Genomic DNA, 13,998 nt, shown 5'->3' with positions numbered 1-13,998 from the left:
ACATGTTGGACTCATATTCCAGTAACTTTCTTCGACTCATTTCTCTTAACATTTCTTAAAATCCATGACGATAAAAAATGAAAATCTTATTCGTGGATGAAAGGGGTACGTCTCTAATATCTGAGCATTTTGTATTATTAATATCTGTAGATAATCACTCATATATCATCACCTGTTTTATTATCACTCATGTCATGTCACTTCTAACAACACATTCAACTTGAACACAATGAAACCACATTAAATTTCACAAAACCAAGTAAAATCTCATTTATTAAAATGAACTGATAGGTGAAAGTGATAGTAACTATATCCAATAAGTTTAGATTGTCCCAACTACTTGAGTAAGTTCACATTATGACAACATTTAATCTCACTTAATTTATTACCTCCAATACTTTACTCTTTATTTCACCTTCTATTTTATTTATCGTTCATTTAATCTATTAAATATAAAATTCTTAAATCTCGTAATAAAATAAGAAACGTCTGAATTAATATGGTATAAAATATTTAACGGCCGATAATGATTTGGCAATGAGTCAACATCAAGATGTCATGCATGGAAAGTTCGATGTTTATCCAATATTTGGCCCTTTTCAAAACCAGCCCCATTTTTGAAATGTGTAATTCTCACTAAAATCCTCTCTCCTTCCGACAATGAACCACTGTTTCCGGCGACGGAGTTCAATCTGCACTAGCTGGCTCTTCAATGGCGCCACCAAGGAGACCTGCCGCCCACCAATTCGGAGGAGTCTCTGTCAACCACCGGAAGCCTGGTCGTGGAAGTCAATGGACGGCATGGTGAGATCGCCGGCGAATTACGTGCCCCTGTCACCGGTGAGCTTCTTGGAGAGAGCCGCCAAGGTTTACGGAGATCGAACTTCGGTCGTCTACGGATCGGCTGAATTCACTTGGAAGCAGACTCACCTGAGGTGTGTGAAGCTCGCTTCTGCCCTCACACGCTTGGGCGTTTCCACCGGCGATGTGGTGAGTGAGTCACCTATAATTTGGTAATTAGGGATTTGATTTTGGGGATTTGGGAGGATTCATGGTTTCTGGCAATGTTGAATTGAACTGAACTGAACTGAACAGATAGCAATACTGGCGCCTAACATACCTGCCATGCAAGAGCTGCATTTCGCAGTGCCGATGGCCGGAGCAGTCATCTGCGCGTTGAACACGCGCCACGACTCGTCCATGATCTCCGTCCTGCTCCGCCACTCCGAAGCCAAGATTATTTTCGTCGATCACCAGTTGCTCGGTATTGCTCAGGGCGCATTTGATCTTATAGCGAAAGACGAGCTCGAACCCCCACTCCTCGTCTTGATTCGGGACCCTGATGCCTCTGCCTCCGTCCCAAATGGCACTCACGAATACGAGACCCTTCTGGCTGGGGGAGATGCTGGACACGAGGCCAGGCAGCCGAGAACGGAATGGGATCCGATCAGCGTGAACTACACCTCTGGGACGACATCGCGCCCGAAAGGGGTAGTGTATAACCATAGAGGCGCCTATCTGAACGCCCTAGCTACACTGTCGGTTCATGGGATGAGCTCGATGCCTGTCTACCTCTGGACAGTGCCGATGTTCCACTGCAACGGCTGGTGCCTCATTTGGGGGCTGGCGGCGGTAGGTGGCACAAACATCTGCCTACGGCGTGTCTCCCCGAGAGAAATATTTGACACACTTGCTGCAAAAGCGGTCACCAACATGGGAGGGGCTCCGACAGTCTTGAACATGATCGTGAACTCCCCTGACCGGAGGCCGCTGTCTCGCAAGGTTGAGATCATGACCGGCGGATCACCACCCCCGCCCTCGATTCTGGAGAGGATCGAGGAGCTCGGATTCAGAGTGTCGCACTTGTATGGACTCACAGAAACTTATGGGCCAGCCACGACGTGTCTGTGGAGGCCTGAGTGGGACTCGTTGCCTCGCGAGGAGCAGTACCGGATCAGAGCGCGGCAGGGGGTGGAGCACTACGCTCTCGAGGAGGTCGACGTAAGAGATTCGGTGACGATGGAGAGTGTACCTGCGGATGGTGCAACAATGGGTGAGATCATGTTTAGAGGAAACACTGTGATGAGTGGATACCTGAAAGATGTGAAAGCCACGGAGGAAGCTTTTGCAGGGGGGTGGTTCAGAAGCGGCGATCTTGGTGTGAAGCACGACGATGGCTACATAGAAGTTAAGGACAGGTTGAAGGATGTGGTGATCTCTGGCGGCGAGAACATAAGCACAGTTGAGGTTGAGACGGTGCTGTACCGCCATCCAGCAATTCTTGAGGCAGCGGTTGTAGGAAGACCGGATGATCACTGGGGGCAGACGCCCTGCGCCTTTGTGAAGTTGAAGGATGGATTTGAGGTCAGCAGTGAGGAGATAATAGAGTTTTGCAGAGAACGTTTACCTCATTATATGGCGCCAAAGACCGTCATTTTCGAGGATATACCAAAGACCTCAACAGGCAAGATTCAGAAATTCATCCTCAGGGAGAAAGCAAAGGCCCTGCCCCCTTCTTCTTCATCTTGATCTCATCTCATTCAGAGAGAGAAGATTTGTAGAACTAAATAATAAACTTGCAAGATATCTATAAAGCTATGTCCAGAAAGTGTAAGATCTTAAAGTCTAAAGCTCTGTTTTCGTATATTGATCACATATCTTCGTAGATATCCAAGTATATAATGATATTTTACTCAGTAATTTGATTTTATTGCTTCGAAAACTGAAAATATGTGAAAACAAGCATGCCATCAAAATTAAATAATTGAAGTTACTCAGATAAAGAAGAAGATATAAACATAGATCAACAAAGGTGGTACTCAGATAGAAGAAGTTGGTCTACACAGCAAAGAAGTGATCATAAGCAACATCCTCTTATTCTAGATAGTGGTATACAACCATGCATCAACCGAGAGCTAAGTTTACTTGGTCGCTGCTGACGAGGTGGCTCTGGCTCTGGCTCCGGAACAGTAGTTAAACCCATACCAAATATCCGCGGGTACTTTTACATTGTAGTAGAAAGTGGCTGGCTTCGAGTTATACCCGTAGACTGTAACATCGTACGGGATCCATCCATCGTACCCACTTCTATAGAGGTACAAGTAGCATATCTGGTACGTACACGGTCCACTGATTTGAAACGTGTCAGTTGAGCAACTCTCAAACGCTCTTGAAGCAGGGTCGTCTAGATGTGGAGCATAAACCTATAGTAGATCAAGAATCAGGGCAGACACTAAGAGGAACCACCTTAAGAGATAGACTACTTTTTTGGTTCTTATTTTGAAACAAGAAACCAAAATGGCCTGGATTTGCTAAATCTATGATCAGATTATGAAGGCAGCATGTACTATTCGCATCAAGAAACGAACGTATTAGATTGATTGAAATTTGCTAAACTAGAATGAGCAGTTTAATTTGTGATTTGAACAAAACAAATAGATTAAAAACAACCATTAATACTCATTTTCTATGTGATTAACTAGCAGAAATCTTGCCTACACACACACATTACTTGAAACAGACTGCTAATACGAATTTAACTGCTAGAAAATCCTCATTTTTCATGAAACCACAAACTAATTTCCAGCTGATCTGAGCTAATTGAACTCAGCTCTCAAAAAAACTAAGTTCACTAATTTACCCCAATTTGATAGTTGAAATTTTTAGCTAGTGTAATGCTGTCAATTAAACCCTATAATTTGCTTTACCATATAAATTCATCAACACAGATTAGCAGATACAATTATCAGATTAATGAAGATTAGAAGCAGAAATGAGTACCTGAATTCCATAAGCATCGCCGAAGGCAAGACTGATATGATCACGCGTGTATCGAGTAGACGAGCAACTGGTCCTAATGACTACAGTAAACGAACAGCTGGCTTCATTCTGCAAACACCCATTCAAAATTAGGTTTTCGAAATAATTAAATTAAGAACAAAATGTGTCGGATGTGGAAACCTGGGTTTTGTTGGTGATTTGGAGAGATGGATGAGGTTGAGGGCGCGGGATAATGGATCTTGATTGTGCAGAGCAGAAGACGAGAGCGAGAATTAGTAGGAAAATGAGGCGTTTCATGATTCGAAGTGTGAGTGAAGTAGACGGTGGTTCGAGAAATTAAGATCTATTTGGGGGAATTTTAGATTTTGTTTGCTTTTGCGATGAATTCAGCACAGCCACGTCCCAGGTTTGGTGGCTAATTCAAGAGTCCTCGGCTTTCGCTTTCATCTCGACCCTTCAATTTGGATTTTTGTGTGTGTATTGAGATTATACGTTGGTGAAGTGGTTGGTAGATTGGTTGCTTAGACGCATTTCTAATGCATGCACTGGTTGTCCGTTTGGCTCGAAATTCGATTGATCGTTGCGATTTTCTAACCGTACCTGGCTATGACGGACCTAATTGTAATCGGCTTACTCATTCTCATGATCCAATTCTAGTTCTTAATGCTTTTTCTACCACAATAAAGTTGGATTATAATTTTTTTTTGTCTGTTCAACATCAATGTCTCAATTAAGATGATTCATTTATCTATCAAGGAGGAGGGTGGCCTGAGCGAAGGTTGTCTGGCACCACCCAAGCGGGATGACTTGGCTGTTGGTGCTTCCATCCCGACAATTGTTGAATAAAATTATATAAACAACAAAATACAAAATTAACTATACAAGTATTTTTGTGATACCAAACACTAAATATGAAATTGAATGTTACAAAGTTTGAATTTTTACATTCTATCCGTTTTACAGTAATAGAGACATTTCATTTTCGGCACTTATTTTGAAAAAATGATATTAAATAGTTAAAATAAAGAGAGTAGAGTAAAAGAGAGAATAATGTATAGAATAGTCTTATCTACAATACTCTCTCTCTTACTTTATGGAATCGAATGTTACACAAGTTTGAATTTTTATACTCCTTCTGTTCCACAGTAATAAAGACATTTCATTTTCTGCACTCATTTTGAAAAAATGATAGTATTAAATAGTTAAAGTGAAGAGAGTAGAGTAAGAGAGAGAATAACGTATAGAATAGTCTTATCTACAATATTCTCTCTTACTCTACTTTTTCTTTATTTTAACTATTTATAAATTTTTTTTCATAATGAATGCGCAAAATATGGAATTAAGGGAGTACGATTTTATGGAATTGAATGTCCCAAAGTTTGAATTTTTACCCTTCAATTTGCGAAACTATATTATTTTGGGTCAAGTTACAAAAAATTGCCAAAGTTATTTTTATTATCCAAGATGATAATTCAGTCTTTCCAGCTCCACGAAGCCGGAATGCTCCGCCCCATCGCCACCGCCCCTTTGGCGTCTCCCCATCCCATCAAATTCAGCTCCCTCCACCGCCTAACCCTCCACAATCCCCTCATACCAAATCACCAAATCCTAAAGAAACGATTCACCCCATCAACACCAACCCTCACAAAATTCAGCACCACTTGTCACCTCTCCGCACAATTCGACGAATTCTCCGGTAGCGACTGGGAATTCGGCGACGAAGAAATCATAGATGCCGCCGAAGACGACGAGGGCTGCCCGTGGGAAGGCGCGGTTATGTACAGAAGAAACGGCGCCGTATCGCATTTGGAGTACGGCACCACTCTTGAGAGCTTGGGCTTAGCAAAGGTCTCTTCGGGCCTGTCCAAAACTCGGGCTTTCGAAATGGGCTTGCGGCTGGTGAAGCCCGTGGCGGATTTCCCGGACGGGACGCCGGTTTTGATCTCGGCGGATGTGACAAGGAGGAAGCAGAAGCTGAGGCTGGATGGAATCGTCCGGACCGTCATTGCTCTCAATTGTAATAGGTAACCTCTCTTTTTGGTGTAATTTGTAGATTGATTTTGTGGTATACATATGTTCCAGAGGTTTGTGTCTTATGATGTATTTGGGGTGAAGATAGGATGTTAAATTGTTAATACGAAAATGCATGAATGATTCATCTGAAAACCGCATGATCCAGTGTGGTTTTCAAGTGTTGAATTGGTGTGTTACTTATGTTGGTCTAGTCTGATGAAGCTAAGCTATATGAGGAATAGATGAGTTTATCATATTGATTGTTTAGAATCTGTTTTCTCGTCACACGGAATAATAGCCAAGTGTAAACCACTTCAAATCGTGTGAATTGTTGAATTAGGAAAGGGCATATATCGTGATTGTGAGTTTCGGTAGAGGACCTCATTGTTTTGGACTTGAGTCTTGATCATCAGGGCGAATATTGTGCATATTTTTCTTCATTAATAAATGAAGAATCTAGATAGGCTTTAGCTAAAACCGAATGTGTTATAATTCAGTTGTCACATTTAGTAGCATTCCAAGAACCAGAATATGCTATGTAGTGTTGACATTGTAAATGAAATGGTGATTTTATGAAAAGAAGAAATTTATTTGTTGTGTTAGGGTCTTTTCCAGTAGAGGTGTCTTATGATAGACAGCCTTTCAACTATTATAGATACTATTGTTGTAAAAATTGATAATTATCATAGTTATGCTTCTCTCTGTTAGCATTCAGGCATTTAGTGGTCTTCACATCTTCAAATACGATTCTTTGAATTGTTGCATTGGGATTCCAACTCTTGCCTGACCATATTCCGATGTTTCTAGTTGTTACTTTTCCCAAATCTTTTTACAATCTAAATGACACCCTTTTACATATTTTTTGGACATGACTGATCCCATTTGAAATTTTAACATACTATTGCAGCATAACTGTTACAGAACAAGATTCTCTTAATATTTCAAGGTTTACCCAGATCCATGCCATGTTTGTATATTTTGGGAGTTTTAGGCATTGTTTGAATAAATATTATTGCAACATAAATGTTATATTCAAGTGCTTGTATATTGCAATGTTTGTTATATGTTGTGTGATTGTTTTTTAAGTGTGCTCAGATAAGTTTTTTAAGTGATTGTTTTGGAGGGAAATGTTCTAAGGAATGTCTATGTTTTGATTTCATTTTTGGTCAGATTTGAGACTTAAAAAAGTACTATATGAAATTGTGTAAACATTGTGTCAACTGTTTCTAAAGTCTGGTGTGCTTATCAAATTGTTGTCTATAATATACTCTCCACAGTTTTAAAAAACAAATTTTTGTAAGTTCCATGATATGCTACATATTGAGCCTAAGACAGCATTTGAACGATCCTATATCATTATCATATCATTTGGTTCTCCAAAATGATAAGAAACCAAATCAAACCTACTCATGGCTCCATGTGGGAGTGGAAAAAATGAGTGGTTTGATACAAAACCAAATAATCCATTGAAACTGAATCATCAATATTTTATACTTTGAATGACCTAACTGACCAAGACTTGTAGCAGAGCACATTGGATCAAAACTAAAATTTTTGTTTGGTTTGGACAGTATTTCTGAAGGTGGAAGAGGACAAAGATAACTACCAGTCTAATAGGCAACCTAAAATAAACAAGATCACATAGCTCAGTAGATATATTGAATAAATTGCGCTGGATCAGTCAAATCATGTTTGAATTAACTACAGTCCTTATCATAAATTATTGTACTGAAGTTGAAGGACTAAACATTGGAAAAGTCCACATGGAAAGGTTCCTATAGAGAGTTTTATATGTGAGGGACATTGTGCTATTATCATTTTTGTGGAGGTCCTATGGTCCATATCCTAGTAATAAGTTGATTTATAGCCAAAGGAACTTAAATGTTGGTGTTTTCTGTCGATTTCCCTGCAACATGTACCCATCTCTCACTGGCTTCCATATGATTTATCCCTGCATGTCTTTCTTGATAGTGGCTTCTTGACTTGTCTTTGGAATTGGCACCATTTAATAGTTTCTCTTATAAGCTTTATACCTCGCGTTAGGGGCGTTTACTTTGGTTGATTGACTAGATTGACAATACATAGGATTGAGTGTTTGAAGGATTACAGTATCGAACAAACCCAAAATGTTCGATCCATCAAAGTGTAGAATATTTTAACATACCTAAGTTATCAACCAACAAAGTAATTACTTTCCTACTGTGGTTTTGTGTTTTGTGTTTCCATTGATGATCTTACAAAATGTGTGATCTGATTAATTTTCGGACGATGAAGGTGTGGCGAGCCAGCTGCTCAGAGCGTCTACTCAAACTTCACGCTTCTACTGTGTGAAGAGCCCATAGCCGAACCGGAGACCATAAACATGGGTATGATATTCGGGGAAGAGAAGTTCAACACTTTCGAAACAGGGGATGATGATGATGCCTCTGTCGACATAGACGATCAGCTGCATTTTCCTCCAGAAGAGAAAGTCATCGACATCTCAAAGAACATACGAGACCTCATACACATTGAGATCACCATTAGCGCCGTCTGCGATCCTAACTGCAGAGGTTTGTGCCTGAAATGTGGAGCCAATCTCAACAACAGCAAGTGCACATGTAGGCAGCAGAAGGCTGAGGAGAAAGCTCATGGACCCCTTGGAAATTTAAGAAAACAAATGCAGCAAACATGATATTGGCATTTGTCTTCTTCTCTTTGATGTTTAGTGACATTATTATTTGAATATAAATTGAAGTTTATATGAGCATATTCTTATGGAACAGCTAGTAACATGATATCAGTAAATTTGTTCTGTTATAATTTTTTTTTTTTTTTACTTTGACCATAGGTTTCTAATTATAAAATTATTGATAAAATTATAAGTTTAAATATTTTCCATACTTTTTAAAGGTAGTAATAGTTTTGTAAAAAGCTTGAAAAATATAGATGGAAAGTGATATCAATCCTATAAATTGACTGAGCATAAATTTCTAACGAAAGTTACAGAAATAAATGCAAATGAATGCTATTTAGCTATGATGTGGATTCTTATGTATGTTTATTTGAAAATAATTAAAGTAAATAATAATTGAATAGATGCATATTGTGATTCTTTAGTACTTAGTCTGTTTATTAAAAATAGTTTCATTATCAGTGTGACGCGAGTTTTAAAATTAAAAAAAAAAAAAAAAAAGTGTTGGAGAATTGTGAGTAAAAATGAGCTGACATGTTAGGTTTTATCAAATAAATATATTGTGTTTTAAGGATAATAGATCGAATCTTAAAGGTTGTTACTGTAAATAGAAAGTGTCTAATTTTTGTTTTCGGGAAAATGGTCTATTTTTTATAAACGAAAAGAGTATTAATTATTGAATAGCATATAATAATTAACAAAATCGTAACATGTTTTTGTCTCATTTTCTATATATATTCATCAATTTATTATATTATCATCGTACAAACTGTCGTTAGTGAAGTCGATATTTCTTATGTGCACCAAACCAAACCACAAACTACTAATAGCCCTACAAATTTGACTAATGAATGCTGACTCTTCTCACTCAAAATTCATTGAATCGCAAAATTAGTGCTAATTAACCCACATTTAAGGTTATATATCAATGTCGAACCAATTTTAAAGACCGAACTAGAGACTAAATCTGGGCCATTAGATCTAGTTTTTTTGATGAGATGTGTTGGTGTGAAAATTTTTTCTGCTTCATTACTAGCCCATTTTACTTTATTGTATAAGTTTATTACTTCATTCTGTACCTAATACCTTAAAACTACAACATGTTTTTACTTGTTTCCAATAGGTTTTGAAATGATTCAACATATGTTTCATTCAAATTCATTGACGTGGGTTTTTGCTTGATTAACATTTAAAAATGCAATTTATTCAAGTGAGTTTATTACTTCATTCGGGAACGTTATTTACTTCATTGGATAAGATTTTTACTTCATTCCAAGTAGGACTTCAAATGCTTCTACACATACTTCATTCCAATAATTTATTACATTATTCCATGTGTTTATTAAACCAATATTAGCGTCATGGCGGTGGTGATAGATATTGTAGAGAGAAAGAACGGCACGCGACGGCGAAACCACATTTAACGTACTGGAATGAAGTAAAAACCTACTGGAATGAAGTAAAAACCTACTATAATGAAGTAATATATTTTGGAACGAAGTTAAATCTTCGTAACATGTTAGTATGACTTATTTACCTTCGAATGAATTAAAATAGGCTCGTGATGAAGGCGAAAATAATTTATAAATTTCTGTATCTTATCCATAAAAAACTAGATCTAAAAGCCCTAATTTGGTAGGGTTCGGTGGTTCGATTTTTAAGAGTGGATTTGTGGATAATGGGACTCTCTATATATATATTTTTAAATCTCAATAAAATTTAAAAAATATTATTAATATTGGACACAGTAAAATGTGGAACAAATGAAATACACTATTGTAGATTAACATATCAAATTTTCATGCATCGTCCACATCATGTGTCCTTTTCTTATATGTATATAATTATATTCGGTTGTATAGAGAAGAAACCACAATAATGGTTGGAAGAACTAAAATCAAAACCTACAAAGATTGCTAAATATTTCAAACAGTATTTAAGAGTAATTCTACTTCACATGTTTATAAATTATGAATACATAGGGGAAGACCTATATATATGCATGTATGAGATTAGTCGTACTTGTTTGATCAACTAAATATATAATTTATCAACCAACTAAAGATTAAACTAAATAATTTGCAAGTAGAAGCAATAAAATTCATATCCAACCTACTTTATGTAGGTTTCCCCACTTGAAATATTAATTTTAGCCATTTGTAAAACCAACGGCAATCAAAAGGAGCTGGATTTGATTCAGAGGAATATGCACCACATGGCTTTCTTCCTCTAATTCTGCAATTTTTATTCAAATACTTTGATAGCTCCAATTACCAATTTTTTTCAGCTTAGTGAATGACTTCTATTATTGCACCACTTTATTTTTAAATCCTACTATTTCAGTCTACTTATCATTCAAGTCACTGAAAAATCTCACTTTCTTTATGCTAATTTTGTTGGTTGAGACATTGCACTTTTGTTCGAATACTAACATAAAAAAAATGTGAAGTAAAAAAGAGATAAACACATAGTGAATCGGTCTTCTTATAACCAATTAGTTTTAAATAAAATCTCACTAAAGTTTGATTGATCTCTCCTTCACATAATGGATACGTTTCAATGAATAAGATTGCTAGCTTATAAAATCGGAGTATGTTTTGTACCTTAATTTGTATGGTTTGATAAGTTTGATTTGTTTGCCTTCTTGTATCAACAAATAGATTCCATTATACTCCGTATTGTTTAATACGTTTGTCACACCTTTCAAATTCGATATTTAGGAGTAAGATTTTTTATGGATGAGTTAATGGGTTTGCTATTGGTCAAAAAATAATTACGAAATCATTGACTAATTAATTAATAAGCGACTATTTCAACAGAATCCATAGCTGGTTAGCTAGCCTCCTTAGATAATTGTTCCTAGCTATCTATCAAATAATCTCTACTAGTATCATAGTCACCTAATCTTCATGATCTAATGTCAATTAATTATCTCTCGTAATTTATATTGAAGATATATTAATGGCTGCGGTTAAATTAATTATATTTGTGGGAGATGTTTATTTTTAACTTTTTATGGTTTGATCTTCCTTGTTAATTTTACCAAAAAAAAGCATCTATAGTAACAATTAGAGTTTAATTAATTACTACTACTACTACTACTACTAATATTCTTTAAATACTTCATTTTAAAAGCATAAATTATAAAAATTTTACTGCGTGTTCATATACATATTGAGATACTTATAAATTATAGTAGTAGTAATATTCTTATTTTGTTTAATTTAAGGTTTAAACTAAATTATAGTAGTAATATTCTTATATTATTTTAGGTTTGTTTAATACTCCTGTTATGAATTTTTTTGTACTTAGTTTATCAAACAATTCTGAAAATACTTCTACTTGTATGTATATGCGCATATTGTTCATGTTAAATCATAAATTCATAATGTACACGTGAACTATTATGAAGCAGCCATTAGGAATTAAGATCGTGTCGAAGCAACAAACAAATATTAAGATCTCGTTATGTAACTATGTTATGTTATGTTGGCTTACTGGCTTAGTGATAACATAGTGAATGTAATTCTAAATTTCGGAGTTCCTCCCTAATGCATCGCCTAATTAGTGATAATGTGGATAATGTATAACTCTAAATGTTTCAAATCTGAGTTCATTATAACACATCGCCTTAATAACAAATGTATAACTACATGATTCTTATACGAGTTCATTATAATTCATCGACTTAGTGATAACATGATTAATGTACGATTCCGAATATATCATATCCAAGTTCATCACACTTCACAAGTCAATAAATATGTGTCAATAAATACGATTAATTATCCAAGGCCCAACACCCACAACAAATTAAAGTTAAATCACGTATGTGTACAAATAAGAAACACAATTTCATTCAGAAAAGACGTTTCATAACTAATTAAAACCCACTGGAATTAAATCAACCTACACAACATTTATATAAAAATATGAAATATTTCAATTCGTACAAAGTATAGCATTTATATCCACCTTCACAATTCAGATGAAAACACTATACTCAAATTGGACATAACAAAGCCTTGGAACCCCCTTTTTTCCCATGACTCCTATCATCCTTATCGATTTTCCATATACATCAAATGAAACATCAATTCAATTCGATCATAATCAAATCAGAAAATCACTAATAATTAATTAAAATACGCATGCATACGCCAATTAATTAATTAATTCCGATTGAGAAGCTCCTCGATCATCTGCAAAGCCATCCTCTCCTCCTCATCGATCCCATTCCCCGCCACCGCAGGCGGCGGCGCCAGCGGCGGCGGTGGCTCCTGAGCGTCTCCGGCGGCCGCCTTCTTTTTCCCCAGCTCCACCGTCATGACCCAGCTAGCGTCGGCCCGAGACCCGGCCCGCTTCTGCCAAACCCCGATGTGCGAATTCTCGGTGTCGAGCCTCAGGCACGTCAGCGACGACGACGGCGACTTGCAGCATTTCCGGAGCTTTGCGCTCAGGATCGAAGACAGGGAAGCCGAGCGCGAGGCGTCCGGAATATTAGACTGTGGCGGGGGCATCTGGCTGCTGCCCCCGCCATTGTCCTGATCAGCGGCTGGAACAGGGAAGTTGGTCTTCGCGTTCCGGCCGCTCATCAGTATGGCGGCCTCGTCGTAGGCCCGGGCCGCCTCCTCCGCCGTCTCGAAAGTCCCCAGCCACACCCTCCTCTTCCTGATCAAAACCAATCAATCAAATCGTTAGAATTTAAAAAAAAAAAAAAACTAGGTTTTTTTTTTTAATTCATAAGGAAATTTACACGTGGTAGAGTGTGTGAAGAAAAATTTACAGGAGAGGGTGGCGAATCTCTGACACCCAAGATCCCCAGTGGCGTTGTCTAACACCTCGGAATTTCTTAGTTTGTACCATGATTTTTGTGTGTCAGAATCTTGATTCTTGGGGAGGATTTATATAAGGGTGTAAAGAGAGGTGAATTTATTTAAATGATAATACAATAATTATAATTGGAAATACAGCAAAGACAATTGGAGTATGGTATATTTATAGGGATGGATGAAATTGTTACATTAAGGAAAGAGGGCCTTGTTCATAGTTGTGGTGGAGTGGTCCAAATTGTGGGCCATTTCCAAGGCTGATTATAGGGCTGGACACTATCTCACACTCTCTGTGTTATTGAATTTTTTGCTTGATTAAATTGAATTATTTACCTCGTATGATGATAATAATAGGGTAAGGACAACATAGATAGAGAGCACCCATTTTGGTGTGGAATTAATCCATGTGAATAGTCAAAATAAACATTAAACTGTTCACAAGCAGTAAAAGATTTGTACTAAGTGTGCCAGCCATGAATTGTACTTAGCCTTGATTGAGCTTCTATTTTTGGTATGTTTTAAATTACCTAGTTGTTTGAGAAGTTTTTTGTGTTTGGATAGGTAGTGACTAGGACTGTGGTTTAGTTTCAGTTTTTCTTTGTGGATTCTTTTTTATTTATATATTTATGTGATGACTGGTATGCAAAAGAATAAGCAGGGAATGAAATGAATTTGACAGAGAATTTTTTCAATTTATAT

General features: G+C 37.1%; 4 protein-coding genes across 4 annotated transcripts; 2 read left to right on the top strand and 2 right to left on the bottom strand.

Annotated features, from left to right (window-relative positions):
* The first annotated feature begins 525 nt into the window (after nucleotides 1-525).
* LOC125208404 (butanoate--CoA ligase AAE1-like) lies at nucleotides 526-2,655 on the top strand. Its single transcript, XM_048108012.1, has 2 exons — nucleotides 526-990; nucleotides 1,096-2,655. Exons 1-2 carry the CDS (start codon nucleotides 661-663, stop codon nucleotides 2,527-2,529), a joined length of 1,764 nt encoding a protein of 587 aa, XP_047963969.1. The 5' UTR covers nucleotides 526-660; the 3' UTR covers nucleotides 2,530-2,655.
* A 124-nt stretch (nucleotides 2,656-2,779) lies between these two features.
* On the bottom strand, nucleotides 2,780-4,224 carry LOC125208407 (embryo-specific protein ATS3B-like). The gene is made up of 3 exons (XM_048108014.1): nucleotides 3,961-4,224; nucleotides 3,781-3,888; nucleotides 2,780-3,203 (listed from the first exon to the last, which is right to left on the bottom strand). Exons 1-3 carry the CDS (start codon nucleotides 4,075-4,077, stop codon nucleotides 2,922-2,924), a joined length of 507 nt encoding a protein of 168 aa, XP_047963971.1. The 5' UTR covers nucleotides 4,078-4,224; the 3' UTR covers nucleotides 2,780-2,921.
* Nucleotides 4,225-5,219: 995 nt separating this feature from the next.
* On the top strand, nucleotides 5,220-8,597 carry LOC125208405 (large ribosomal RNA subunit accumulation protein YCED homolog 1, chloroplastic). The gene is made up of 2 exons (XM_048108013.1): nucleotides 5,220-5,804; nucleotides 8,068-8,597. Exons 1-2 carry the CDS (start codon nucleotides 5,245-5,247, stop codon nucleotides 8,465-8,467), a joined length of 960 nt encoding a protein of 319 aa, XP_047963970.1. The 5' UTR covers nucleotides 5,220-5,244; the 3' UTR covers nucleotides 8,468-8,597.
* Nucleotides 8,598-12,392: 3,795 nt separating this feature from the next.
* On the bottom strand, nucleotides 12,393-13,414 carry LOC125208184 (ethylene-responsive transcription factor WIN1-like). Its single transcript, XM_048107765.1, has 2 exons — nucleotides 13,254-13,414; nucleotides 12,393-13,138 (listed from the first exon to the last, which is right to left on the bottom strand). Exons 1-2 carry the CDS (start codon nucleotides 13,331-13,333, stop codon nucleotides 12,640-12,642), a joined length of 579 nt encoding a protein of 192 aa, XP_047963722.1. The 5' UTR covers nucleotides 13,334-13,414; the 3' UTR covers nucleotides 12,393-12,639.
* Between the last annotated feature and the right edge of the window lie 584 nt (nucleotides 13,415-13,998).

The sequence above is a fragment of the Salvia hispanica genome, chromosome 2, assembly GCF_023119035.1.
Source record: "Salvia hispanica cultivar TCC Black 2014 chromosome 2, UniMelb_Shisp_WGS_1.0, whole genome shotgun sequence".
Lineage (NCBI taxonomy): Eukaryota > Viridiplantae > Streptophyta > Magnoliopsida > Lamiales > Lamiaceae > Salvia > Salvia hispanica.
Note: the sequence above shows the minus strand (reverse complement) of the source record. Positions and strands in the feature narration are given on the sequence as shown.